The sequence below is a fragment of the Mesitornis unicolor genome, unplaced genomic scaffold, assembly GCF_000695765.1.
Source record: "Mesitornis unicolor isolate BGI_N332 unplaced genomic scaffold, ASM69576v1 scaffold27909, whole genome shotgun sequence".
NCBI lineage: Eukaryota > Metazoa > Chordata > Aves > Mesitornithiformes > Mesitornithidae > Mesitornis > Mesitornis unicolor.
In genome coordinates this window covers 375-27,461 of record NW_010208348.1, presented here as the reverse complement: position 1 = coordinate 27,461, position 27,087 = coordinate 375, and the positions used below count along the sequence as shown (strand labels likewise).

Sequence of the window (27,087 nt, the reverse complement as noted above, 5' to 3'; positions counted from 1 at the left end):
AGGGGCAGTGAGAGCGTTAGAGAAGCTGGCCTTTGGAAAGACGCTGATTGACCAAGGGTTTGGGCTGGGGATGGCGGGATCAGGCATTCGGGAAGGGCGTGCTGCATGTTTGGGGAGGCAAACCAAACCTCTGAGGGGTGCCAGGAGCCCTTGGCGCAGTGAGTCGTCATTTCTCACCCAGAAGCCATGTACACGTCCAGGCTCTTCACCCTCGTCCTGGTGGTGCAGCCGTCCCGCGTCCTCCTGGGCATGAAGAAGCGTGGGTTTGGAGCCGGGCTGTGGAACGGCTTCGGGGGGAAGGTGCAGCCCGGGGAGAGCATCGAGGAGGCTGCTCGCAGGTGAGGCCTGGCCCGGCTCAGCCGGCACCCGGGGGAGAGGGGGGTGTTGGGGTGCAGGGTGGGCCATGGAGGTGTTAAACCATTTGTGGTGGGCTGCAGGTGGGGTTACCACGACTCAGCCGATCAACACCACCCTCATAACCAGTGTGTTACCCGCCAGAGCAGTCTCTGAACAGAGAAAATCGACTGCTCCACTGGAGATGTGGGATCTTCCACATGTACAAAGAAACGGGATTGCTCCCCGCTGCCTGTCATCTGCAAATCTTTAACTGATGTCCAGTCATGTGTAACTGGATGGCACTGAGTATCCTCCCTCCCATCGCTCAGACTCTGATCTAAACTGAGAGTTTGCTAGTGGTGGGCAGAGGTTCTTGCATTGTTCAGAGAGGTGCAGAGTTTAATTTTGGCTATATAGCAGAATTACAACTTATGCCCGTGTACTGCTTCTGGCTTAAATTGTAAAGCTATTGAACATGTGCTACCTTCCAGTACCTTTTTTAGTACTGTGTGAAAATGCAGTGACAAAATACTTGAAAATCTCAGAGGTGTCTTATGAAAGGCGCTGTAGAAATTTATTATTTGACTGCATGGTGGCATTTTTAAGCCCTAATGCTGAGTTAGGGAATTGAATTCCATTGGTGCAGAGGTACAGTACCATTTTTGAAGCCATTAGTACTGGTTTCTTGAAGTTCATTCTTTCGTCTAGTCATTGAAATGAAATAGCAGATTGCAGCTGAGTTGCTAAACTCTAAAAATGAGATACCTTGCTCTTTACATGAATGTTTCCAATACAAAGCCAGTTTGCCACCTCCTCACTTTCTGATGTATGCCCAAAAATGCGCTCACACCTGCAGGAAGCTCAATGTTTTGAACAGCCTTTGCCCTGAACTGTTGTCTCAGCTGTGCCAGTGCAACCGCCTGGGTTCTGTGGTGAGCTAATCCAGGGGAGGAGAAGGGTCATCTATACAGATGTGCACCAAGCACATCTGCATGGGGTTAACGTCCATGATGCATACATCTCGGCTTTTCATATAATTTTTCATCTCTGAGTGGAGGGAGGGAGATCAGTATTGTTACTTAAATCAGGCTTCCATTTGCTAGGCTTACATTGCCGCTGGCCATGGTGTAAATCAAATGATTTGACTAATTCAGCATTTGACTTCATAGGTTCTTAAGTTTACCTGTGCAAGCCTGGAGTTAGAAACTGGAGCTTTAGTCCCTCCAAGATCTCAAGTCATACAAGTTTAATCAATCTCAGTGCAACATGCACAGCACAGACAGCACCTGTTGCTGTGGGCCGCGGACCAGTCCAGTCCTCAGCTCTTTTGAGGTAACTGGTAGGAGTTCACTGCAGGATGACAAACGATTCCTGCGAGGTCAACTGAGCAGAAAGCAGTTCCCAAATCCAGAGCTAGCTTGGCACAAGCACCTTCCTCAAGGGAACGACACCATCTGCAGCGCTGCCTCAGGGTGCAGCTCTCTTCCAAGCAGTGTCACAGCCCAAATCAAAGTTCACCTGCACCACCTCTGGTCTGTATTTGGAGCTGAGGTATTAGGCTGTGGTTGCACTGTCTCAGTTGAGTTTGCAGTGGTATAGGGCGTGAAGTGTCCTCACAGCACAGATAATTAAATATTAAACTGAAACATGAACAAAAGTTTCCTCTATCAGCAGGATTTCTGTACTCCACTGGGTTTATCACATTCCTGTGAGCACCTGGGCACCCACAGCTCCTCAGTGTCACATTTTATAAGGGAAGCATTTACCTAGTTCATTATTTCTAGTGTGCTACCTGTAATATTTCCCCGTACTATAAAGCCAAACCGCTGACAGATAAATTGCCTAGGAGAACCACAGCAGTGTTGTCCTTTGTTGTTCAATTATCAGAGCCTGTAAAATGAGCCTTTTAGCTTTGTTGCTGGAAAACTGCCTCTGTTTTAAGACACAGATAGTTTCTCCAGAAGATAAGCTAAAATTAGCTAAGACATTAAGTTGGGATATAATTTTGAAAGATGGAAACCACAAATTGATGCCAAAGCAAGCTGGAGCCTTAAAGATTGTTTCCATTACATCTTAAAATAGTTAAGTTATTGCCAAATATGCAACTACATTAATTATTAACCTCAACAGAAGAGACACCGTTTCAAATCATTCCTTATTTTTGCACATTAGAAAAACCATGACTTAACGTCAAGCTCTGCTGATTCTGTTAGAGGCAGGTAAAAATAAAAAAAGCCCCAAGTGTAATAAACAGAGCAAGTAATTGAATGTGCTTCAAGTAGCTGTGCATGGTGATGCATGGAAAAGAGCTGCCTGGCAAAGCTCTCAAAGTGCTCTTAAAAGTCTTGCCTTCTAGCCTCTCGTTATGCTAAATGTACTTCCAAGGAGCAGAAACTGGAAGTTTACACAATTGCTTTGTGTTTTTTATACGGCATTTGAATGGGAGACAGTGTTCCTCATGTTCTGTGTGCAAATTGTGTTACGTAGTGTGCAGCGTTATTTAAATAAGCTTCAGTGAGCCTCCGAAGGAGCTGATTGTGTAGCAAGTACAGACGTTACAGTATTTATTACCCACTTCCCAACAACTCTAAGAGCTTTAGCTTGAAGTTGGCAAAACCTTTTGCCTGTCTCAATAAAGCGTATCTCAGAGTTATTAAACCACATTCAGCTGCAGTCACATGAGTGATAGCACACTTCTAACTGATCTTAGAAAAGATCATCATGCTGCAAGGAGTGTAAATTATACTAAACCACCAATTTTTTGTGAATTTTCCCCTTCCAGCATTTCTCCTACCAGCCTTTAGGAGCTTGAGATAACACAGGAGCCAGTCTGACATAGCTCTGCCATGGTGTAAGCAGGCTGATAGTTTGGTGGGAGCCAGAACTCTGCTGTGCCCTGCTCTGTTTTACAGGTGCAGCATTCAGCTTAGGTTCACTGGAAATGTTTTGAATGTCTAAGTGAAGCTAATGACTGCCTTTTTCTTCTCCCGATGCCCATTTTCGTGTAAAAAACCATCTATTTCTTGTGCAGGGAGCTCCTGGAGGAGAGTGGACTGACTGTGGACACCTTGCAGAAGATGGGTCAGATCACATTCGAATTTGTAGGCAACTCTGAACTCATGGAAGTTCACATTTTCCGGGCAGATCACTTTCATGGAGAGCCAACAGAAAGCGAGGGTAGGTAGCCAGCAGAGGGGAAGGAAGGACATGCATTCTCCTCTGAGACAGTATTGCTCTGAAGGAATGCAGAACTGTTCATGCCAAAATCCCTTTGAAAAGGGAGGCAGGTGGGCTGCAGAGGGAAGCTGCTTGTTGGCAGATATTCAAAGCCTACACAGTAAAACACCAAAAGTCTCATGCAAAGTTCTTTTGCTTTCTCCCACCAGAAATGCGTCCCCAGTGGTTTCAGCTGGATGAGGTGCCCTTCGATCACATGTGGGCAGATGACAGCTATTGGTTCCCCCTGCTGCTTCAGAAGAAGTTGTTTCGTGGCTATTTTAAGTTCCAGGGACAAGACACGATCCTGGAGCACACCCTGAAAGAAGTGGAGGAAGTTTAAGAAAACGGAAGCATAACCCACATGTGCTGCCCACATTGGGCTGGAACACCACGAGTAGTACTTACAAGGGTCTCCTGCAAAGGAGACTGATTTGCTGGGTCACTGGGAACTAAGGAAAATAAGGGGGTTTCTTAGAGCAGAAATAAAAGTAGTGAGATTTTTCCAAGCTGTGGAGTCCCTGGCTGTGGTATGCTTTAGTGGTTATGTGGTCACAAATATTTAAAACTTAGTGATAACCCTTTTCTTTGCAGGTAGCTACTTCTTTAACTTTTCCCTTGTGGCTGGAAATTTTTTTCTAATAATAAAAATATTTTTTAGTAAAAGCACATGTTGTTCTGTTGTACACAGCTGGCTGTTTAAGGGCCTTTCAGGAGTTGGCTTCCTTTCACAGAAACATCAAGTGGACTCCGTTTCTCAGGCTAACAGCAGAAACCATTAAGCACGTGCTCTATGCCAGTTTCTATACAGTTCTCCACTCAGCATTACTTTCTGGGACAAGGTGAGGCTTGACCAGCGCTGTGAAAGCCTTTGGAAAAGTTCAGGTAAAAATCCCCTCAGGATTCTCCAGCTGCAGGCAGGATAAGGTTATGAGAGTTAAGAAACAAAGGCAGAGGTCGATGTATGACACTCTTTGAGCCTCGCTTTCACTCTTGCAGCTCCTGCCATGAACTTGAACTATTTTGAGCATTTCAGATAAAAATACATTGAACAAAATCAACTTCCAGCAAGTCCATGTTGCAAAACGCCATCACCTATGGCTGCAGGCTTTGCCACACGTCAGTAGCAGGGGATCTGCTCAGCCTGACTGGGCATGCAGCTCAGCAAAAGCTTCATCAAACTGTGCTACAAATAACACATCACATATGTAACTTCTTACACAAGTTTTGTTTTGTTTTGAACACTTTTACAAACACATATAACACTTACAGATAGAATCTTGGAATGTCATATAGGATCTGTAAACATTTCCAGTCTACCAGCTGTAGTAATAGTTCTTTAATTCCTGCATTTCGATAAAGTGCTTCATACATAAGGCTATTTGAGCAAAGCAAAGATACAGGATTATTCCAGGCAGGCAAAATTCACACCATACGAACAAGATTGTTTCTTGTCTCCCTCCAACACCTCTGAATTATTTATCCCACTCAAAAATGCCCTTCTTCATATGCTCAGTAAGCCACAGCTCAGACTTGGAGAGTGAGAGTTAACACCTTAGAACCTTTCTTTTCCTTCTGAGCTGTGCACTGAGTTACTTACAGAGTTTTTGATACTCACCTCACTTCTGCTTCTGACACAGCAGTAAGGGTTTCTGGCTGTTCTTATGCAAAGAATGGCCTGAGGCAGTAGAGGAGAGAAAATAAGCAAAGGGGATAGGTAGCTTGTAACAGGATGTAAGACCTCACTGCATGGTAGGAAAGGGAGTGACTGGCAGCCAATACCTGTTATGTTACCTTCATTTATTTCCTGGTGGAAATTGTACATTGCACAGTGAGACAGAGCAAATTACTTTCTGTTCCTCCAGGAGTTTAGGTAGGAGAACAACTGCTACCCCCTCTTCTGCAGTCTGTTCAATCCTTTCATGAAGATGCTGTCACCAGCACTGACTTTCAGCTCATGTCAAAGAGTAGTGACGTTATTGCTCCTGCTGCAGTTGTGGAGACAGATGTGTTTTAAGGAAGTTCTGTCCCCAGATGGTGATCTTTGTCTTTCAGGAAACAGCACAAATTGAAGATTGTGAATTAGCCTGTTACAAACTCCAGGAATTACACCCTTGCATGATCAAAGTAGAAGAGTAAAAGCACTGGAATGCAGCAAGGCACTGATGAAAACATGTTACAGCTTAGGAGGAGCAACTTGCAAGGAAGATGGAAGCAGAGACAAAGAAGGATCAAAGATTAAGGTTGTATTGTAAATATAGTTTAAAAAGCCTTTCAACACATGGTACTGGTTAAAAAGCCTGTATATTGCCACTTCACAGCCTGAAGCAGAGGAGACCTTAGGAGTGACAAAAACATTAGCCCTTTTGATAAAACATTTTTCAGCAGTTTCAGGTTCTCAGCCATTTACTCTCTGGAGGTACCAGAGTTGGTACCTCCACAATAGATTTCGAGAGACACACTAACAGATCGGAGGCCTTTCCTATCATCACTGTTTTGAACAGTAAAGCCCCCACGAGCTGAAGCAACACACAGAAAGCTTCCAGTCAAGAAGGCACGTTACTCTTTGGCGCTACATCTTACATGAGCATCAGTTCTTGGCTAGGCAGCATGCGCTCTTCTATTAGACTTCTGGTTTGCTTAGTGTTTATTGCAACCTACCCAGCTACCAGCAATGGAAACAACTTTATGAAGCCCCCTTCTCCCCATAACACATTGCCAGGCTGTTTGCTGCAGAAGGCGACAGCACGAAGGTAACTCGAACTGGTTCCCCTACGTGGACTCGGGTAGGCAGATGATTGATTCCCTGCTGCATTCCTCTAGGGGAAGCAAGCTGTACTTGGTGCTGCACTCCAAGTCTTGACAGATCCCTAAACAGGACAGATACAGTAAGGAAATCCCTCACATATTGAGGTAAATACAATAGTGCTATTTGCACACTGACCAGCCTCCCAAAAACAAGGTTTGCAGAGTAAGGGTTCTATGAAATAGTGTATGTGTGTGTTTAGGAATGAGACAGGAGCTTGACAGTCCAAGTACGAAATAAACTCTGAAAATGCCATTAGCTGTATCAGCTCTGAGAAGGCTAGGCCTCTGTTCTCCAAATACTATGTGAACAGAGTAAAATAAAAACAAGAAAACCCCACCCCCAAAACCGCTCTCCTCAGAGGGACAAGGGCTGACAATGGAGGAATGGGTGTTTTCTCCAAACGTCATTCCAGTTTCTTTATAGGTCATGCGGTCTGTGTTAATCATTATCACAGTCTCTGCATTTGAGCTGTAGAATCCTTGCTGCGAAGGACAACAGGAGAGAGGAGTCAGTCTAAAGCCCAAATGTGGTTTCGTTGTTTGTTTTTCTGCAGTTTTGTTTGTTTTTAATAAAGTCCAAACTAGTAACTTTTTTCTAAATGTGACGAGTGCAAAGTTCCATTCAGGCAATATCTTTCCTACAGAACAGTGCCCAGTCATCTACCCCAGCCAGACAAGTTATGTACCAGATCTTGCCCCAGAACATACAGTATTTTCTCAATTTGACTGTTAACTACATCAGACAAACAAGGCTAAAAGAGGGAGGATGACTAAGCAAATGAAAGGCCATAGCCAAGTAGCACCTTCTAGAGATGCTAGGAGTGAAGAGCACTTAAAAATATGGTAACACGCTTTCCGCACTTGAACCACAAGCTATCTTCCTAATCAAGGCAAGGTCAAGCAGAAAAACCTCTTGTGCCATTCTTGAGAAAAAAGTCTTCTTTGTCACTGTCCTGTAGCAACGTTTCCCTCCCCAGCCAGTTTGCGTTGGCCCATGAGCAGAATCTTCTGCATCACTTTGGAAATCTCCAGAAGGAATCAAATCTGTCACAGCCATTTGCAGTTCATGTGTCTCACCAGACAAGGCCGATACGCAGGAGACATTCAGAAGAGAGTTAACACTGGAATTGCTATATAAAGTTCTTCATAACACATTCTGAGCAAGATTGTTAACTAGACTCCCTACACACTCCTTGAGGTCCAGCACCCAAGAAATTCACCCAAATAAGTGCACTTCACCACATTTTCAAGGGTGTGTGTAATGGTTATGCCAGTCTCATGAAACTTGGCAAGTAACTCATTATCTTGCTCCTAGCTGAAGAAACTAACCCATCATTTCCACCTGGACTAGAAAGAGCTTCACGTTGTATTGAATTTTCTAATTTTTTTTTAAAAAGGGCAAAAATAAAAGAGCTTTTGTGATTGGAGGATTTAAATACATTTCCTTTTTGGGAAGTTCCCCAGTGGGAAAATACTGTAACGGTTCCAGTTTGACAGCAAGCACTCATCCTTGTTAATGCGCTTCCTTTTTACCCACTCAAAGAAAATCTAAGAAGCCAAGTCTCAAATTCCCCTTTGGCAGCTATTTTGGCCCCAGAGAAGTTCAGTTGAGGGGAACCCTCTTGACGTCGAGTTTTGCTGCGTACGTTTGCAGTTTCTTCACTTACCAGTTTCTCTGGAGGATATGCACCTAGGGGACGAGGGTAACACGACATGCACGTTCTCCTCCCCCTACCCTTTGCCTCATGAGGAAAGTCACCAGAGATAAAAAATGAAACATGGAGAACGTTTAGTCCCTTTATCACAATCACAAATCATTCTGAAAACCCCATTACCAAGGACCATGCTATGTTTAGAGACATAAAGAACTGCCACTTAATTGTCTTCTCTCCTTCACAAACACAATCTGCTACCCAGAGCCAGAAAAAAAAAAAGAATGACAGTAATATCCTGATAAATACTGAATTTTTGCCAATGAATCTTATCAGCATTGAGTCCCAGCCTGCTGGTGTAACAGGATACTTCATCTGATATTAGACCAAAGAAAACACCAGCTTTTGGGTCAGCAGCTCTCCAATAGTCCTAAACATCTCAACAGATGTCAGAACCTCCAAAAGAAAATAAACAAGCTACCTTGTAGCTGTTCTGCTCGCATAGTACGAGTGGTTTACAACTAAGGAGTGTTTTATTTAATTATTTTCTCATTTATGTCAGGCAAACTCCTCTGAGTTCCTGAACCCAGTCATCTTTGGCCCCAAACTGAAAAATATGAGCAAGTCCCTAGGCTGCCCTACAACCGCCAACTAAAACACAGAGTACAGCCCAGGCCCCCTGGGAAAACCACTGCCACAGAGCAGCGCTGCCTCTGACCCAGCCGGGTTGGCAAACCCAACCACTTCATTCACGTATTTTGCCCTAAGGTCTAGCAATAAGAAATTAAATCCAGACACTTGTCAACGGGTTAGGGGACGGCTTTCGGCTGTCCTTATGCCCACGTGCCTCTGACACAGGCCCTCCCAAGCTAAGCAAGCAATCCATCTCTACTCCAAGGAAGTGCTTCAGATATCCTGTTCATCTCAGCACTTCACACGTGCAGAGATGTGTCAGCATGTGTGCAGATAAACATTACTGGAGGACTGTAGTACAAGATGCAGAGGCATCAGCAACAACATTGCGACACTTGCTCCACCAGGTCACATCCTGAACCCATGAGGAGTGTGTCTGCAGGATAACCAACATTAGCTCTGCCCCAGAGCATTTCCAAATTAAGAGATTGTCTTTACATCTGTATGTTCTGGCCCACATCCAGTCTGTCTAAATCAGAGAGCAGCTCAAAGCAGCAGTATTAAAAAAAAATATGTATATAGCTGTTTGGAGGATTCATTCTAACATCTGGAGGTAGAGGTCCCACCCCTTCGTTGACTGCACTTCTTGCTCCCTGCTAGATGCTCAGGGCATTAATTGGAGAAGAAGCTTCCCTCTGGAGGTGACAATGGTGGAGTTGGCATATTGCTAGATCCCACGAAGAGGCAGCTCAACTTCGGCTTCAGTTCATTCCAAACTTTACTCATCTGCAAGTGGAAAAGGAGAGAAAACAGACATGACAACACCACAGGTAACCATCTCACCACAGTGTACGTCAGCAGCAGTTTCAGAGTACTCAAAAGCACAACATGAACTTGCTGAACTGGTTTGGGGAAGTTCAGTGGACCCCGACTGTCCACTTTAGACTGGTGCTGTAATGCAGCTCTCTGAGTATTTTACAGAGCATGCATAGAAGGGAGATTTCCCACACCTTGGTCAAACTCCTTTACTGCAGGGAGGGAAGGCAGCTGAAGGAGAGAGACTTTTCTAATATAACGGATGCAAGAAAGTGTGTACGTGGGGAATGGTGAAGGTCATATTTAGGGGTTAACAAAAGAGAATTCTTGGATTTAGAGCAAAAACAAGGAAGTTGTTCCTTGTCATATAATTTCATGATAGCACAAGGGAAAAAAAAAACCAGATTAATCTAGCAAACACACATCACTTATCACAAATCAGCTACTTATTTAATGGCTGGGTCTTCTTCAACCACTTGTAGGGTAAGGCCATTTGCAGATGAGAGGAGAAGTGTAAAAAGCAAAACACAACAAAAACAAAGCCACAGCAACTTGCTGCAAGAAGACAGAGTCCTTCAGAGGGGTTAGGTGCCAGACTTGGTCACCAACCCAAACAGGAAAGACCTCAGGTGACTTCCCAAGAAGTTATGAAAGAGCCCAGCTGGACAGATGTTTAGAGAAAGGCCCACAGGTGAAAACAAATGCAAATTCTTCATATTTTGTGAAAAAGAATACAACCCAGAAGAACTCACCTCTTTGTGACCCTGGATCTGGGAGTTGACAAAGGCCCCCAGAATGTGAGACGTGAGAGGCAGATAGATGTGGATAAGCTGTGTCTCCTGATGCAGGCAATACAGAGAGAAGTAATTCCGCAGCTCCATGGTTAGGATGGCATTTTCTTGCTGAAAGGAGAGGAACTCTGAGAAATACATTGCCAGGAAGAGGGTGCCAAGGAGATGCACATGCAGCAGGAGAAAACAGCATTTCTCACCATACTAGCAACTCAAGCACATATCAAAAAACCTAAAAAGGCAGTCCCTGGACCCATTTGATAAGACAGCAGCTGTACTTTCTATCACACAGACTGTTGCTTTCCACAGCTCCTGCAAATGACATATTGCCAGAGAGCCAGTAATAAGTATTGAGGAAAACAAACATGTTTTCCTTGTAGCACAGCAGGTAGCTCAAATTACCCAAAGCACAGGTTACCCTTTCAGTCTAAGGCTTTCTGCAAATATGACTGAGCTACACAGCAGCACCATTATAAAGTCCAGTACCACCCTTTGCTCTCTCTGCCCTACCTCCACAATCCGAGACTCCAATTGCTCTACCGACTCTGGTTCTTTGTTCTGCACAGTGGCACTCATCATCTGCTTCTTCATCATACTGTACTTATGCAACGCTCGCTGGTGCTTGTGCAACACCCCCTTCTCGTGTCTTTCACACAGGTCCTTGATGAGAAAAGGTTAAAAAAAGGTACTTAGCGGAAGGTAAGAGACAGCAAATGCGCAAGCCAAGTACATCAGGAACACAAGCACATGGTCATGCTTTATGTAATTTCTATGCTGCAGATGTTTGTTTCTTTGCTTTCAAGAGGACCAAAAAAAATGTTGGCAGCTAAGACTTGAAGAAACAAAACTGCTTGGACCCAGACCAGTGCTTAAGAGGCAATCTGCAGTATCACTTCTGCCAATATTTTAGATCTTATCGGGCCTCTTATCTTTTGTGCCCTTCTCAATATTAAGTGCTGGCAATTAACAGTGGTAAGAGCTTGCCAGTGCCTTTCTATTTCAGTCCAGGCCTGGGAATGTCAGAAGAGGCTGCTGCATACAGTTACAGCAGGTACTTCTAAAAAAAACCACCTTTGACCGAAAGATTAGCATTAAAAATTCTTTCATTTGCAACTGAACTCATGTCTGCATGAGCAAACCAGTAGCCATCTACTTCACTGCTTTGACTCAAAACCAGCCAAACCTAGATAAAAGTTAGCTGATTCATATAGCTCAAGCATTCATATTTTTTAAGTCCTTGCAGGGTTGCTGTTTGGCAAATCCTCATCACAAGATGAGCTGATCAGTGAGGCTACAGAGCTAGTAACGGCCAACAGCTACTCCCTGCCCTCTGCCAGATGCCCAGTTTGCCTCTGAACTGGACTCCCAGACAGTTTTCCATCCAGTTGGCGTTACACCCTCTAAAGAGCATAAGCTTGCTCTAAGCAACTTTCTTATTGGCAGAAGAACAGCAGAGCTCACTTTATAGGACTGGAGCAAATCCAGGAAAAGGTTCAGCTTCTCCACCACATCATTCTCTTCCTGTTTACCCTAGAAAACAAGGAAAAAAGTACATTTTATGTAAGCCTGACAAGAGCCGACATCACAGCTCCTCACACCATGCAGGTCCTCTGCTGTATTCTCCAGAGCACATCAACGCTTACACAACTGCATCAAAAATCTTTCAGATGGCACCGGTGTGTTTAGCCTTCAGTCCACAGAACAAAGATCTCACCAGAGCAGGAACAGCTTTTCCAATTGACTGATGACTGTAACGAGAGGAGTTCGTTTCATAGCCCTCTCTGCCAGTCCTTTCAGCTCTCTCTGCCCAAAATGTCTTGCTCTTTACAGATTCCTCCAATCTTTCATCTTCCCTTCTTACAAAGATAACTAATCCATTAAAGCTACAAATACCTGCATGTTCCCCATAGTAGTTCATGCACCAGAAGGCAGAGATAAGACACCAAGCCAAATTTCACTGCTTGCTTTTTTATTTTACTAAATACTGTTTTTCCTTCCTATATCAATAAAGTCCTCTGGAGCATAAACCCAGGATAAAAAAACAACTGGTGTGACTGATCTATAAAAGCACGCCAAGTATTTTAACACAATGAGATGAAGAGAAGCAAAGACAGAACTATTACTCTTCCTTCCCAGACTGTCATGTTCTCACATTATTCTAACAGTCATTATCACACCACACACTTACACAGGAATAAGATGCTTCTGTCTGAACGACTCTCATGTAGTGTTTAACTACATGAATGTCAAAATGAGATTCAAAAATGAGTTCTTCTGGATTCTCCACAGCAGATTAATAAGATATAATGCAGGACTCTCAAACTGCTCAGCAGAGCAGTACAACTTAACTTGTCCAACAACCATTTGAAATGAAAACAGAAGGTAGACTTTCCCCTCCTCTCCCTTGCCCTTTATATTTTTCCCCATTTAAACACAGTCCGGGTTTTTCATTCAGGCTTGAACAAGCAGGTTGGTGGTTGAGGATCTGAGTTGGGACTACAGTCTCTCTCTTAACTCTTTAAGTGCCTGTATCCACAGAGCTCATGATTCAAGATGAAACTTAACGCAGCAATGCACCTCCTTTATTTTACATACAGGAAAAAAGTAAAGAACTCACCTGCTGCACAGCCTTATCTGCCAGCAGTGCAAATTCAACAGACAGACCCTTCAGGGCTTGTTTCAGAGTCCCCCATGTGCTATTATTCAAAGCAGCCCAGGAAGGAAGCGGTGTAGTGTCTGAGCCCAAAGCACTAGAAGGAGATAAGCAGCGTTCAAATCCAGGAGACAAATTCCACTAAGAAGATACACTTATTTGCAGAGAGCAGTTCAAATCTAAATACCTCTAAACTACTGGATAATAACAAATGCAGAGCTGTGTATATAGTGGGAGAAGAGATAATAAAACCAGTGTCTCAATGTCAAAGTAGTGATATTTTCTTTTTTTCCTGTTCTACGGAATGCAACCTTAGTGGAAAGCATGCATTTTCTTCTTTTCTAGTAGGAAAAATTTGACTATGGCCTACAGAATTCATTGAAATAGCCATTCTTACCAGGACATTTCCCAGGTAAACATTACAACAGTTTTGAGTTCCGAAACAACAGTAGAAGTGTTTGCATTAGCAAATCCTCTTCCTCCCAACCTACCTTAACTCCTTTCCAAATATGAGAAGATCCGAGGCATTGTCGATTGCTCGTGAAGCTATCCTCTCTGCGCGGTCCCGAAGCTTATAAAAGCTATTATAAATATTTCTGATGAGCTCCCTGCTGGCAGCAAACTGGGCCTGCATGTCAGCTGGAAGGAAGTCCTGCAGACACGCAAGAGAGATTAAAAGTGAGCAAATCAGAGGCATATCCACATACGTTAATTGTGGGCACACCACATAGTCAGCAGAAAGAGACAAGTTTTTCTCTTGCACGCACTGTCTCATGCCATGTTGTAACACTACCGAAGACATTAGCTTCACAATTTAGGTGTCCAAGTTAGATGTCATAAAAATACCCCTAATTTTCAGAGGCTGAAAGAGGTTCAAATAGCGGGTGCAGTCAGAGTTGACAAAATCTGCAATTCCACCATGCAGCTGAAACAGGGTTTGCAAGGTTTCAAGCTCACAGGTTCTGATCTGAAGCTGCTTGTAACTGCCAGCCTGGCAGAGTCAAGCACGTACTGAAAGTTCAGCTCTTTTTGACCTGTGCATCACTGGTAAAAGCCTGAATTAACTCCAGTTGCAAAACCTTCTGCTAGCACTGCAAGAACCTGAACAACAACTGGCTTTAAAATTGCTCAATGAACACAGTGAATGTATGTTTAAAGCTTGCTGTAGCACTACTCACTGGGATAAACAGCTATATGCAGAACTTGTAACTAACTTCTCTATAGTAGTCCAAATTACTGTGCCACAGGGAGAGGTCAGACAAACAGAATGAGGGCATGAACACAAAGGGAAAGACATCAGCCTAGATATTAGCTTTTAAATTGTGCACTATGTGCATTTGTTTGTTATGCACATGTTATACAAGTAATTATTAAGAAACATGTTATGAGCGGGACTTCTTGTTTAATTCCTATGACATTAACAAACCAGCATTTAGCTAGAAATAACACACCCTTAAGAGTCAAATATTTATTTGATCTTTTCGATAGAATTATGAGTTTAAAAGTCCTTCAGACTTGGGAAACAACTCTCTCCTACCTAAGGTCTCCATCACTCAACAAACGCCGTAACTGGCCCACCTGGAGAAGAGAGCCATTTAAACCAGACCACCACATTGCAAGAAGTTAATATACATACCTTGGCCTGCGTAGCTAATCTGCACGTCATGAATTCATCTCCTACTCCCTGGACCAACTCTCTTAGCTTATTCTGTACATCCTGGAGAAGATACAGAATCAAATGAGCATGGAAGAACTAAGTAAAGCACTTGCAGCTCACTCAGGTCTCAGATATATTGCAATGGTAAGCCACAACTTAGGAGATACAGCATTATTCAGGTTAGGTTTAATTCAAGAAGCAGCATGATATATATTCCTCTAAGAACAGTTCTCATTTTCAAAACACTATACTCCTGGCACTGAGTGAAATTACCTTCCCCTTTCCAGCTGCAGACATACCTATCAAGAGAAAATTCTCCTCATCACGCGGAGCAAAAATGTGTGGGTCAAAAGCAATTTTGAACTCTGTGTCTAGCGAAGCAGTTACAGGAAAAGATGCAAACTCAAGCCTATTGCTAACAAGTACTCACGGAGCCACTGAATGACAGGAAGAGTTTCAGGAGCACATCTTCTGAAAAAGGGGGATGTCGAGCCACCAGGTTTATAAAACGCTTCAGCGCTCTCCTCCTGGATTCTATGAATTCTCGATCAGCTGTGGAAAGAAACACTGAATTTCAGTTAATGCACCACATATTACAGCTGCTCAGAAAGAGAACAAAGAAAGTACTCAGTTCAGTAACTTCTTTGTACCTATAACACTTGCTAAAGCACTGCAACAAAACCAAAGGTTACCTGCAGTCTGTCAGATCCCTAAAACAGATCTGTTGGACTGACCACCAGAACAAATATTCCTTCAAGTGGCTCCCTGCATCTTTTTGAAACCCCATATATATATCTATGTGTGCTTATTTTCACAGGGTGGGTCAGGTAAGCAGGATAAACAACCAAATCTAAGGCCTGAAGCCTTCGCTTACAAACTGTGGGTGTACAAAGAATTTTCTTCCTCTAAAACAATCCAACAGCTGGTCCCCAGGGGGGATCCCAGTCTATTTGGGACTCCTGGGAAATGGACAACACTGCTTCTTGCCACTGCAAAGATCACTGCCACTAGCAAAATGATCAACCCACAAATAATGATGGGGTTTTTGCTCACTGTTCTGAAGAACTAGCTTCAGTGTGCTGGACCCTCCACACTTTTAAGCATTTTAGGGCTTGACAGAGAATAAAGGGGTTTAGTTTGGCTTTTTCAGTTGTTTAAGATCCATGCCCACTTTTTACATGCAAGGTGTCAGAAAGTACTTTGGCAGACCTGCACAGCAACCTGCAGTACATCCACCCAGAGTCCTTACTTGCCAAACCGAACAAGTTCAGCTCCTCTTCCCGAAACAGGAAGAGTTTTGATCTGGCAATACTGCAATACAGCAGTAAATCAAAAATCCTGGATTTTTTCAGGAAAGGTGAAAAAATAAACTAAAATAAATTTGAAGAAAAAGGAAGCAGCAAAGAATGAAATTAAAGGAATGCTCTTATGCATGACAACACTTTCATATCATGAATGGGTATTGTTCTTTTGCCTCAATTTTAAGTAGGGAGTTTGCTGGCTGCATGGACTCTCTGTAACGGTCCTTAGTACAGTATCACCCATCAAATGATTTTCCACTCATCAGAGTTGCAGATCTTGATTTTGCTTTGTTCGTACTTTAGCCTACATGGAGATTTCTGAAGTCATCCACACACTTCCGACCTGATCTGCCTCAGTTTGCTGCTGTCTTCCAAAATGAGCCAAGCTCATCAATCTTTCTCCAACTGACAGATGAAAGTAGACCATCATGAAAGCAAGACTGTCACCTAGTAGAGGAGCATACTGAGTATAAGTAGTATGCAACTTTGCCCATATGGCTCTGGGACTAAGGAGGCTGCAAAGTCACACATCTGTACTAATGCATCAAATCCTGTGTCCTGCAATTCCACTTATCCACCCATCGCCATGCTCAGAAACAAGAACTACCCATTCCATTTCCTTTTTCCTGTTTGTACTTTCTATTAAGACCACTTACACAGCTTTTCTATTTGCAGAGTCACTGGACTAAAGGCAAACATCACTCTCTGCCTTAGTAATTTTGGACTGTATTAGGACTGTACTCCTAGCACAGTTTGGGAACTAAGCCTGTAATTTTTTCTTAAACATATGATATCTGTGGGAAGAACTGCACTGGTGAATCCACAGAAATATCAACACAGCAGCAACGCACGGAAATAACAGTGACTGATGAGTGCCGTGTATTGGTAGCTTCTTTCAAGCATCCTCTCTCCACTGAGATTCGTAGGAGAAGGTCACTTTGTTTACAGGTGTTGCATGAAGTGGAAAGTCTGGAAATTCTGGCTGAGAATACTTCATCAGGTCAAACTCAGACAGTTTTCACAACCTCAAAAGAAAGGTCTCCAAAATTTACATTCCATCATAAGAATTTATGACCACTGAAGCTTTTCAGCACCATTACTTTCCTTTGTTCCAGTTCATTATACACCTCGCTCTGCTCACGGTTTACCGGTTCCTCTTTACTGTAGCAATACATGGACTCCTTGACTGAAATAAATTATTCATTGAAACATGTAAAGCTTAGCAGCATGGGCAGGAGACAAGACAGTGAAAAGCTTGTTCTTGCACAGATAAAGTAGAAAACTAGACAGGATTTTATACAGTTATGCCACATTTGAAATAATAAAAGTTTAAAACCAGCACCAGTATTTTGGATTAGTGAAAAACATGCCTGAAGGACCTTTGATATGCTTTCAGTCTTGGGATACTTCATTGGTTTCTAATCTAACAGCTCAAATATACTTGAATGAACTGACACACTGATTCCAGCCTCAGTTCTCACTTTCTGGTTATCCTAAGCAGATCAACAACCTCCTTTTTAGAACAGGAAAAGAAAGGGCGATAGCTACTTTAAGGCAGTCGGTTCATCTGCCAGAAAAACACCTTTTTGAAGATAAACTAAGACAGTGTAACTACCACCACCTGCATCATAAGGCTTCTGTGCAAGGTAATACAATAATAGCAGTGCTGAAACTGTTCACTTAACACCACTGCTCACTGGTTCTTTTCAGGTGTGTGTGAGGTCAGGACAACATTTATTTTCAATAATATCACCTTGACCACGCTTGCACCACAACCCCTCTGGTCAAAAAAGAGATAGGTTTACCTCCCAGCATCCTCTTTGGTGGAAGTGCTGGCACCATACGATACGGGAACTTCTGAAGCAGCATCTCATGGAACACCACGAAATCATTGTATCGCCTGTAGACCGAGCATTTGAATCGCTGCAATTAAGGAAGGGGGAGAATAAATCAATACACAGGCTGGACAAGGAGCAGCATTTTTTTTTTTTTTAATTTTTGCTATCAGCTGCACTAAAAAGAAAAGAAAAGAAAGAAATCACACCCAGAGCCTGGAGAAACTACGTATTTCTTCTCTTTAGAGGCTCTGTGGTGGGAAGGAGGGAGAAGACTCCAAAGGCAGACACCTTTCGGTTATGAATAGAGACGGCATTCTTCTAACTACAGTCCTTTTGAGAGCAAGATCTTCGGTTAAAAACGTAAGTCAGATTTCATTCACACACAAGACAAAAGAGACTGTGAAATGGAGAAGTTTTCCCAAGAAATTAAAAGTATTCCTAAATCTGCCGTGGTTCTACACCATTGGTTCTATATCTCAAACTCTCTGGTCTTTCAAATTAGAACATTTAGAAATACACTCTTTAAAGTGCTCTGGAGAACTCTTTTCTTGAAGTGCTGCAAGTCCCTGAGCTCCAGCTCTCAGGAACTTCTCTAAATCAGTTTCAAATCCAGAGGTGGCAAAACAATCTCAGATCATGTTAGGTATTAGCCCAAATGACTGATGTTTTAAGTGAAACTCTTTCTTGAGAGGCCTCTCACTGATGTCAGATCTATAAACAAAGATTGAAAGTTCCTTTAAAACCTTAGTCCTCCACTCTACGTTTCTCAGATCAATATACAGAAGAGGCCAAAGAAACTGGTTTTTCATTCCAAAAGGAGTTAGGTAGCAACTAGAACAAGTGACTTTGGAGGTAGAAATCCTTTAAGAGCAATAAATACATAAAAAACCTCCAAACTCCACACACTATTACTACACATTCAACTACTGGAGCAGCTAATAAAAAAGACTACAAAACACTACATTCACTCTCACTGTGTTTGCATTGCACATCATCCACCACTTCTTATGGCACTATGCTTTTTCAAAAATAAAGCCATGAGGCATATAACTGCAGCACAGCAGACACAGCCCCTAGGGCCTCCCTCTGTCTGAAATCTGATGTCGATCTGCGCTGGAGATCTCAGATGAAGCTCAAGGCCAAGGCTATCTTCTTTTTGAGGAAGTATCATTCTACAGCTACAAGCACAGTAGAGAACACAGCAACTGAAGAGAGTTGGCAACAGGTTCCTAAACACAAAACGTACAGAGACCACCAGGGTCACTGAGTCCTGTGCTCTGAAATCAGAGGCAAAAATAAACACTGAGCCCTAGAAAGCCCACGGAAGCATTCACTGCCTGCCCTTTCCCCCTCAGTCTTTGACAAAGTTACGGATGTCAATCTAAAACACTTAAAAGCCCCAAATGTCACCGCAGACAAGTGACCCAAAGGTGTCTCTGAATACGTACAACAGTGACTGCAACAGTTTGAGTGCTACTCGGTAACTGATGTTTTGGTAGCCTGGGAGATGTAAATTGCTCATGAAATCTGTCCTCTTCAAGGCAAAGCCTTTTTGAAAAAACACACACAGAAGCTACTGGAGAGCTATTTCACTGGCTGCTATATGAATAGGAAAAGATAAATCACTTTCAATCTTCTTTAGATCAAGAGCAGAACCTACAGGTCAGGATTGGGGCCAGTAAACTGGAAATGGCCTAGACTCTGCAGAAGGATTTGCAATACCTTTTCTGTTTAAAAAGGATTTCAGTTTAGCACTGCCAACACGACTTCTTCACTAGCTCAGAATAATCTGAAATATCCAATTGCCTACACTAATCCATTGTGGAAACATTCAGCTTTCAACGTTACACATCTGCTTTTGGACAGAGCTCAGGTTTCAGGTAAGTAAACCTGCAGACCATCCAGCAGACCTCGCTCAGAAGATGCTCCAGACTGCAGAAACCCAGGTCAAGAAAGCAGTGCTACCGCATTTAAAGTAAGCCCATACAACTGGCCTACCCAAAACCAGCATCACCCAACACATCTACCAAATTAAACACGACTTTGCCAACAGCAACTGCACAGACCTTCTTAAGAGGATCCATTCTCACTAAGACCAATGCTTGTTCACGTTACCTTGCTGGAAACCTCGTATTCCACATGTTTCAGAAAAAGGCCCTTCTTCTCAGGTATAAGCTCCACCTGCACACTATCCTTGCTCAATAGCTCTTGTAGGGTGTGGGAAAGCAGCAGTGGATTTCCCTGGGGCGTCTGCATTAGAAACTGTTCCGGTTCCCTCGGTTCATTTACTGGAGGCTTTGCCAAATCTAAAAGACAAAAAGGGAAAAAACAGTCCAGCAGACCTGATAAGATAAAGTGAAAGAGGCAGCCTTAAAATATTCTCTTCCCTCGCTCAGTGCTCCCACAGTGGTGCAACACAACCAGAGCAACAGTCAGCCACTCCCCCGGGAGGCTACGCTACTCCACACACGTTCAAGACGCTGGCACCTCCCTCTTCACAACACCCAGGAGCACCACCAATTACAGCGACTCGGAAAGACAACTCCACTAAGCAAAAGAAGAATCGCAGGCCAAATTTGTGCAGTGAATCAGCTCAGAGGCCTGCATTTCCTGTCTGTCCAGCTCCCACCACAGCAGGATCTGCCAAAATGAACTAAACCCTAGCTCAGCACTTTTGGATCCTGCCTAGAACAACTCATGGAAGGAAAGAAAATGTGTTATTTTACTGAGCTGCAGAAGTTTAATATATTAGTTTTACACGTCACTGCAAAGGAAGGAGACACTTCACTTGACATTATTTTATTAAACTCTGTGACAGTACACTAGAGTGAGCATGAATTACAATAATATACTATGTCAATACGCTTAAATTCAAGAGCAGGGGAAAAAGGTTCTTAATAAGAGCTACCAACACGACAATTCCTCAAGCACAGCAAGCTCTTACAAAATCTTTCAGCTATACCTATTCCACTGCTTGCAGCTAAAAGACAAACAGCTTTTTACAGTGTATTCAACCATAGCTGGACAGCTTTGGACAGAGAGATTTTGATTCTCAGCCAGATGCAAAAGTGGCTCTTCAGAATACGGCCCTGGAGAACAAACTGTACCAAAGAAGGGGCAAAGTTGATGATTCAGAGTGCTCTCTTATCAAGTGACTGACTGCAGCCCATTATCTTGACTTGACTTCACAACTACACATGTTATGCAACTGTTAACTAAGCAACCCTTTTCAAAGCAACCCTTTACTTCTACCCACTTTACACATAAGAAACAGTGGAAAAAATATGGATATAACCCTGACATCTATTCAACCTATGCCCAATTTCTGTTCTCCAGTCAGGAACAGACGGGTTGCTTCCTCTCTGTATGTCTATTTAAGAGGGATACTGCAAGTAGGCTCTTTCACAAAGTGAGTCAAATTCACTGATGAAAAGCTGCCTGGAAAAGCCAGAGAGTTTTAATCATCCCTTCCTTGACACCATGCAGAAGTTACACCCCTTCTCAAACATATCTAAAATTTTAGTAACACAAAAAGACAGCAACACCACAAAAGCAAGAACCATTTCTGTAAGCTTTAATACATAGTTCAAAAAGTTGGTAACTGAGTAAGAAATTAACTCAGGGAAGACAAGAACTCATATCCTTAACTTGAAAGCCCTGACCTCCTCCTGATAAGGATTTCCTACCCGTTCCTCCATGTGCTCTGGGCCCTGATAAATGGGGAAGATGGGGAATCTCTCATTCCTCAGACACACAGCTTCAGAATAGGCACTTTGTTCCATAAAATGGCTGAAGGAAACCAAACCAAATCCAGGACAAATGACCTTATCCCACATGTCTCGTCAGGCTTCAGATTCCTGGTAATGTGACTCAGAGAAGCAAGTCTTAACACCTCTGCTTTAATAGACTGATGTATCACCTACTAATCCCACCTACATAGCACCTTCAAAAAGTTCCAGCTATCTGACAGAAATTTGTGTCAAGATGATGCAAGCTAATTCAATGTCAACATGGGATACTGCTGGATAAAGTGGTAACATATCCGTATATCCACTTTTCAGATAGATGGTCAACTGAGAAGGAAAGGAAGAAAGAAAATTCAGAATACAGATAGCAAGGCAAAAGATTTTCCAGTGTAGAAAACCCCTTGCCTACCCCACCTGTTATGGGGCAGCAAGGTATAACAAACCACAGCCAAGAGGAAGTGTCAAAAATACACTCAGAAAGAACTACGGGAAGTACGAGAGCCTCACTCTCCAGAGCAGCGGTTCTCTGGGTGCACACCCTTGTAATTCCTGGTTGTAATTGCTCAAGGCACCACTGAAATGCAACACGACGCAGGAGACGATGTTACTCCTCCGATGCGTGCACACACACACACACACCAATTCCACAGTCCTCTGTGTTGCCAAACCACAGTCACATTGCCAAGGAGGACGCTGCAAGGTGGCCTCCCAAAGCAGGGCCAGTCAAAATGCAACCCCCCTATTCCCCTGAGGGCAGTGCCAGTCTCTGTAACACAACTCTCCTGCCTATGGATTCGCTCTCCTTGCTTTCCATCTCCCTGGGGCCAGCTGACAAAGCAGGGTCCTCATGGCACAAGCTGTTCCCTACGCTGGGGCTCAGCACTGTCTGATAAGTGACTGAAACCTCTAAAGAAAATCAGGAGAAAAGGTTTCTAGGATGGATCATGAATCCTTCATGATTTCATCTGTAAGTCCTGGGACCTGCAGCGTTATCAGCCAAACTGACGTTGGGAAGGACTCTCAGATGCGCTACAGAGCTCTGAACCCACATCACCCTGCAGGACAACCACAGAGCGATGCCCCAGAGATCCAGACAGGACCCAGGGCTCCTTGGGCAATTCAGTCACGTCGCTCCCTTCATTTGTAATACTTTGCCAGTTTTCAAGTTCGACTCTAAATTTGCTTTCTAAAATTCAGCTGCAGGAAATACCTTCTCTTTATCAGCAGTTCACACACTTGGCTCTTTCTGAAATATTCTGTAGCTCCTTTAGGACTCAACCTTGTCTAAATGTGTGAAATCATAGAAATCAGACAACCATACAAACAAGTCTGAATAATTACTGTTTAATTAATAATCTCAGCATGTTTCATATCAACAAGACAGCTACTCAGGGGGAATTTACACCCTCAAACGCTGGTCTGAGAACACAAGATGACAACTTTGGAACAGCTGTTAAACCTGCTTTAGAAATACACTTACTGTGGCATTACCACTAACCCTGCAGAGCAATATATACCAAAGCTATTCTGCAGCCCATTTTTCAGTCTACTTTTACTAAAGAGTCAATTCAGGAACAGCCTCAAGAGCCCCGGCCAGGAATGGTGGATAATAGTGGGAACTCATTGGTATGAGCTCTTGTGTTCAGCCCGTAAAAGGATTTACATGCGTTGTAACAGAACACTTACTGCTTCCCATCACGCACTCTCGGCTGGAGAACAGCTAATTTTGAAAGCATTCCCTTTGGTTTCAGCAGATCATTATCTGGTAAAGTTTATATACATAGACCAGCAAGCGAATACAGAAATGAGGTATGGGATAGTCCCCAGGAACACAGGGAAGCAGACAAAATAAAATCAGACTTCTTGTGCAAGTTAGCCTTTTGCTGCAGCAGATTTTCTCAATCTGTTGTCGATAAGATACCAAGAAGTGGCCTGGTATAACTGAAAACAATTTGATATAAACGTTTAAAGGAATACACATATGCATACACACGCAAACAAGCAGACAATAAGATGACAAGAAATAGAAGTTTAAAGAAGCAAAGCAAAGCCTCATTTTTGTTTGGTTGTAAAGGACTAAAAAAAAATGAAAACACTGCATGACATTTAATTTTTTCAGTAACAAGGTAGGCAGCCTTTGGACCAAGAAGAGCTGAGAAACATTTCCAGACAACAACTGAAATAGAAAGCTTCACTGCTTTATACCACAGATGTCACACTTTAATTAGCGCCCAACGTTCGTTACTCCCATCACAAAACCAGACAGCAATCTGCCCTCTACAGGATTACCAGTATCCTCAACTTTTCTAAAATCATGCATCTGTGAAACCTAAAGTCGAATTTCAAGAGTCTGGTCTTACACAGGTCTTACACGAGAGTCAGCAGATACAGAAGGCACTGCAAGGGCTGGAAGCGTAAGCAGTGAATCCCAACACCAATCTCCCTTCCCTAATTAATTTCTGTCAACCAAATTTGGAGGGCTTATCCTCATTTTACAGATGGCTGCTACTAGCAACTCTTTCATATACCAGGGTGCTAATCAGCTAAATTTATCAATACACTGAAGTAGAAGGCGCCACAGAATCAGTCGTTATATTAGTAACAGATTTTCTAGAAAGAGAAAGGAGCCTGAAAGGAAGCAAAAATAACCAAGGTTTCTTCTTCATCATCCCAGGCCACAGTGATTCAACCCCCGGGAAACACCGGGGAGTACAAGAACTGACTATTTTTTTATCTGAGGTATCCCTGGCAAAAATGAAGGTTCCATTAGAAACTCCTGGGCCAGGAATCCTAAATATGTATCATTCATCAGCATTTCCCTTTCCTTTCTGTCTTCCCATGAAAAGCCGCAGGAATTATGGAAATGCCTTTCCCCCTTATTGTGTCAAACACATTCCTCCGTAATTCCAGAATTCAGTGTCCGCATCAACCCCTCGGAAAGCCAGGGCAGATTTCAACTACAACTCCAAACAGATTCCCTTCTTCACTTTTTTTTTTATTCTTACATGATTTGAAATCCCCTAAAACCAAGAAAAGAAAAAACAGAAGTTCCACCAAAAAACCCAACCAAACAAAACCTTCTTCCCTTTAAGGCCTTTACGTATTTTTGAGACAACTTGTTTGGGTCTTTTTAAGGAATTTAAAACCACGCAATTCTTATTTAGAAAGAAGCAACGCAAAGGAATAAACTACTTTATCTAACAAAGCTGACTGATACACAGATCTATGCTCAGTGGAAGAGAGGTCCGTATTTCTTACCAGGTTCAAGAAAAGTAATCATATTTAGCTTCACTTCAATTAAGAGATGGTGTGATAACATCCTTCTCTCTCCCTCCCAACAACTGACTCGTACATATGAGCTATCCAACGCCCAAACAACTCCAGATAAAATAATACGCACACCAGCATAAAATTAGATGCTGGAAAACAGGCTCAAACATTTTGGTTTTCTCCTTACAAAAAATACCCTCGGCTTTCTCAAATGTCAAGTATGTGCTGGCTGGTCAGTTTGGGGTTTTTTTGGTGGAGTTTTTTGTTTATTTCTTTTTCCCTTTGTTTTTGAGGTGTTGTGTTCTGTTTTGAGGGTTTTTTGTTGTTAGTTGTTTGCTTTTTTTTCCAAATAAGTTTCAGATTGCTACTCAGCACTTGATCCTTTTCAAGGTGAAGCAGAGAAGTAATGGCACAACTCAAAAACAGGCAGGTGAGGTTATCTAAGTTTTATTTAATAATTAAAAAAGCATGAGCATTTCTGCATTCCCCTGCAGCTGTAGGCCTCTAACTGCTTCTCTAAATATTGTAATTGCATGCTACAGTAGGAAAAAAAAGCCCAACACCAAGTTATCTCCTTCCAATGTCGCACAATAAATATGTGTGGCAGAACAAACAACTAACTTTATGCCTGGTGCCCTGTTCCTTTATCTATGCTGTTAGATCATCAAGGGATTAATTAAGCAATTTCTCAAGTCTGGAAATATGAGGAACACTTCATTCACAAGTTAGTCACGGAGCCATAGTCCGAAGGTGCAGCAAACACAACTGGAGAAATAACAGGATTAGGGCAGAAATTCCCAAGGACTACGGAGACAAGAAGCCAAATCCTCACCAGGGCAGTTTCCCAGCTCACAAGGGAAGATTGCTAAACTATCATTTTTCACACCCAGCTCTAACAAAGAGGATGGAAGTATAAAAATTCAGTCACAAAAAAAAAGCACTAACACATACAGCTGTTCTCCAGGAAACTCTTACAGGGGCAGTTTAGCTCAACTACAAAATTGCCAAGTTTCTACAATTATCCCTCCTTATACAGGCCAAGAAAACATCACCAACAGAAGTTGTTTATCGTTTTGGTTTGCTTCTCCTGTTCCTTGCACATTTCTCACTCTCTTAATTACACTGGGGAAAAACTTGCTATTAGTATTTAAACACTAAAAAAATGGTGTGCCACTCCACACACTGCAATGGTCTGTTCACATGTTCTATAGTCAGAACAAGCTCATTCACATGTGAAATTCTGTTGAAAAGCAATCATCAGAGCTCTCCTTCTGTGCCAGTTCCACGTGTCTCCAATATATTTCTCTCCATCAACCTGCACCAACCCACTAAAACTTGAAGATTGTGGGGGAAATCAGAGTGGAGACGTCCAAATTCTACTGTCTGCAGCTGGTAGAGTCCTCCTGCACCCACAGTTAAAGATTTACCACTAGAAGAAAAGGAGACACCCACCCCCCTCCTCAGCCATCACACCTGGGCTGGCTCCCTGCAATCATTGCAAAACAGGCTCAAGAGGGGGAAAAAATCAATAGAAATGACTTGGCAAAACTGACTTTAATGTATTGGGCATTATCCTTTTTCTTTTCTCTCTCAATTGTGTTAAAGTACTTTTCATCCTGCAAAATAAAAAGAAGACAGCATTTGCATGTGCTGCCATAGGTGGGCATCAAGACCCCTGTTAGGACTCTCATCATTATACACATTTAGATCCTCCCAGAATATTCACTGATCTCCAAAAAAGGAGCATGGAACTTCCAAGATCACTGAACCCACATCACAATGACAGAAATAAAAACACTGCTCTTTTGCTAAGACCATTACACACCTTTTTTCACTGTTAATAACATAAGCTTTGTCAAAGAAAGCCAAGTTTTCTAAGTAAGGCTGAGCAGACCAGACAGCTACAGAAGCACCATGACCAGAGCAGAAATGAACCAGCTCAAGAACACTCAGAGACAACAGTTTTGGAAGTCTCACGAAGCAGACGGTAAAGCCATAACAGACATACCTGAGCAAGCTCTCTCTTTGGTACAGTAGGACATTTTTTTTTCCACAAAGGCTGCTGCTCAATATCCCAATATCTTACATCAGTCCTGGACAGAAATATTCCAAAATAATTTATTTATAAGCATTATCCGCATCAGGAGTGTCACAGGCCTATCAAAAAGCACACTTACTCTGGATCCTGAATATAATCCAACCAAACCACCTGTCCCTGCATAAAACTTACCCACCTATAATCTCCACTGGGCTTTCTTTCCAAACAGAGAGGAGGAAAAAAATACTATGCATAGAGCAGCAACTGCCAGTATGAAACTTCAGCCACTTTAAGAGAACTTTAGAGGACCGTAATATGCCGCTTCCCTCAGT

At 42.8% G+C, this 27,087-nt stretch overlaps 2 protein-coding genes across 2 annotated transcripts; one reads left to right on the top strand and one right to left on the bottom strand.

Moving 5' to 3' along the window:
- Positions 1-185: 185 nt before the first annotated feature.
- On the top strand, positions 186-4,199 carry NUDT1 (nudix (nucleoside diphosphate linked moiety X)-type motif 1). Its single transcript, XM_010192480.1, has 3 exons — positions 186-338; positions 3,368-3,513; positions 3,723-4,199. The coding sequence occupies exons 1-3, from the start codon at positions 187-189 to the stop codon at positions 3,893-3,895; spliced, it is 471 nt and encodes a 156-aa protein (XP_010190782.1). The 5' UTR covers position 186; the 3' UTR covers positions 3,896-4,199.
- A 5,031-nt stretch (positions 4,200-9,230) lies between these two features.
- SNX8 (sorting nexin 8) lies at positions 9,231-26,759 on the bottom strand. The gene is made up of 11 exons (XM_010192479.1): positions 26,726-26,759; positions 19,817-20,007; positions 17,669-17,786; positions 14,993-15,114; positions 14,542-14,622; positions 13,397-13,557; positions 12,870-13,002; positions 11,714-11,782; positions 10,763-10,912; positions 10,214-10,363; positions 9,231-9,431 (listed from the first exon to the last, which is right to left on the bottom strand). The coding sequence occupies exons 1-11, from the start codon at positions 26,757-26,759 to the stop codon at positions 9,318-9,320; spliced, it is 1,323 nt and encodes a 440-aa protein (XP_010190781.1). The 3' UTR covers positions 9,231-9,317.
- Positions 26,760-27,087: the final 328 nt, after the last annotated feature.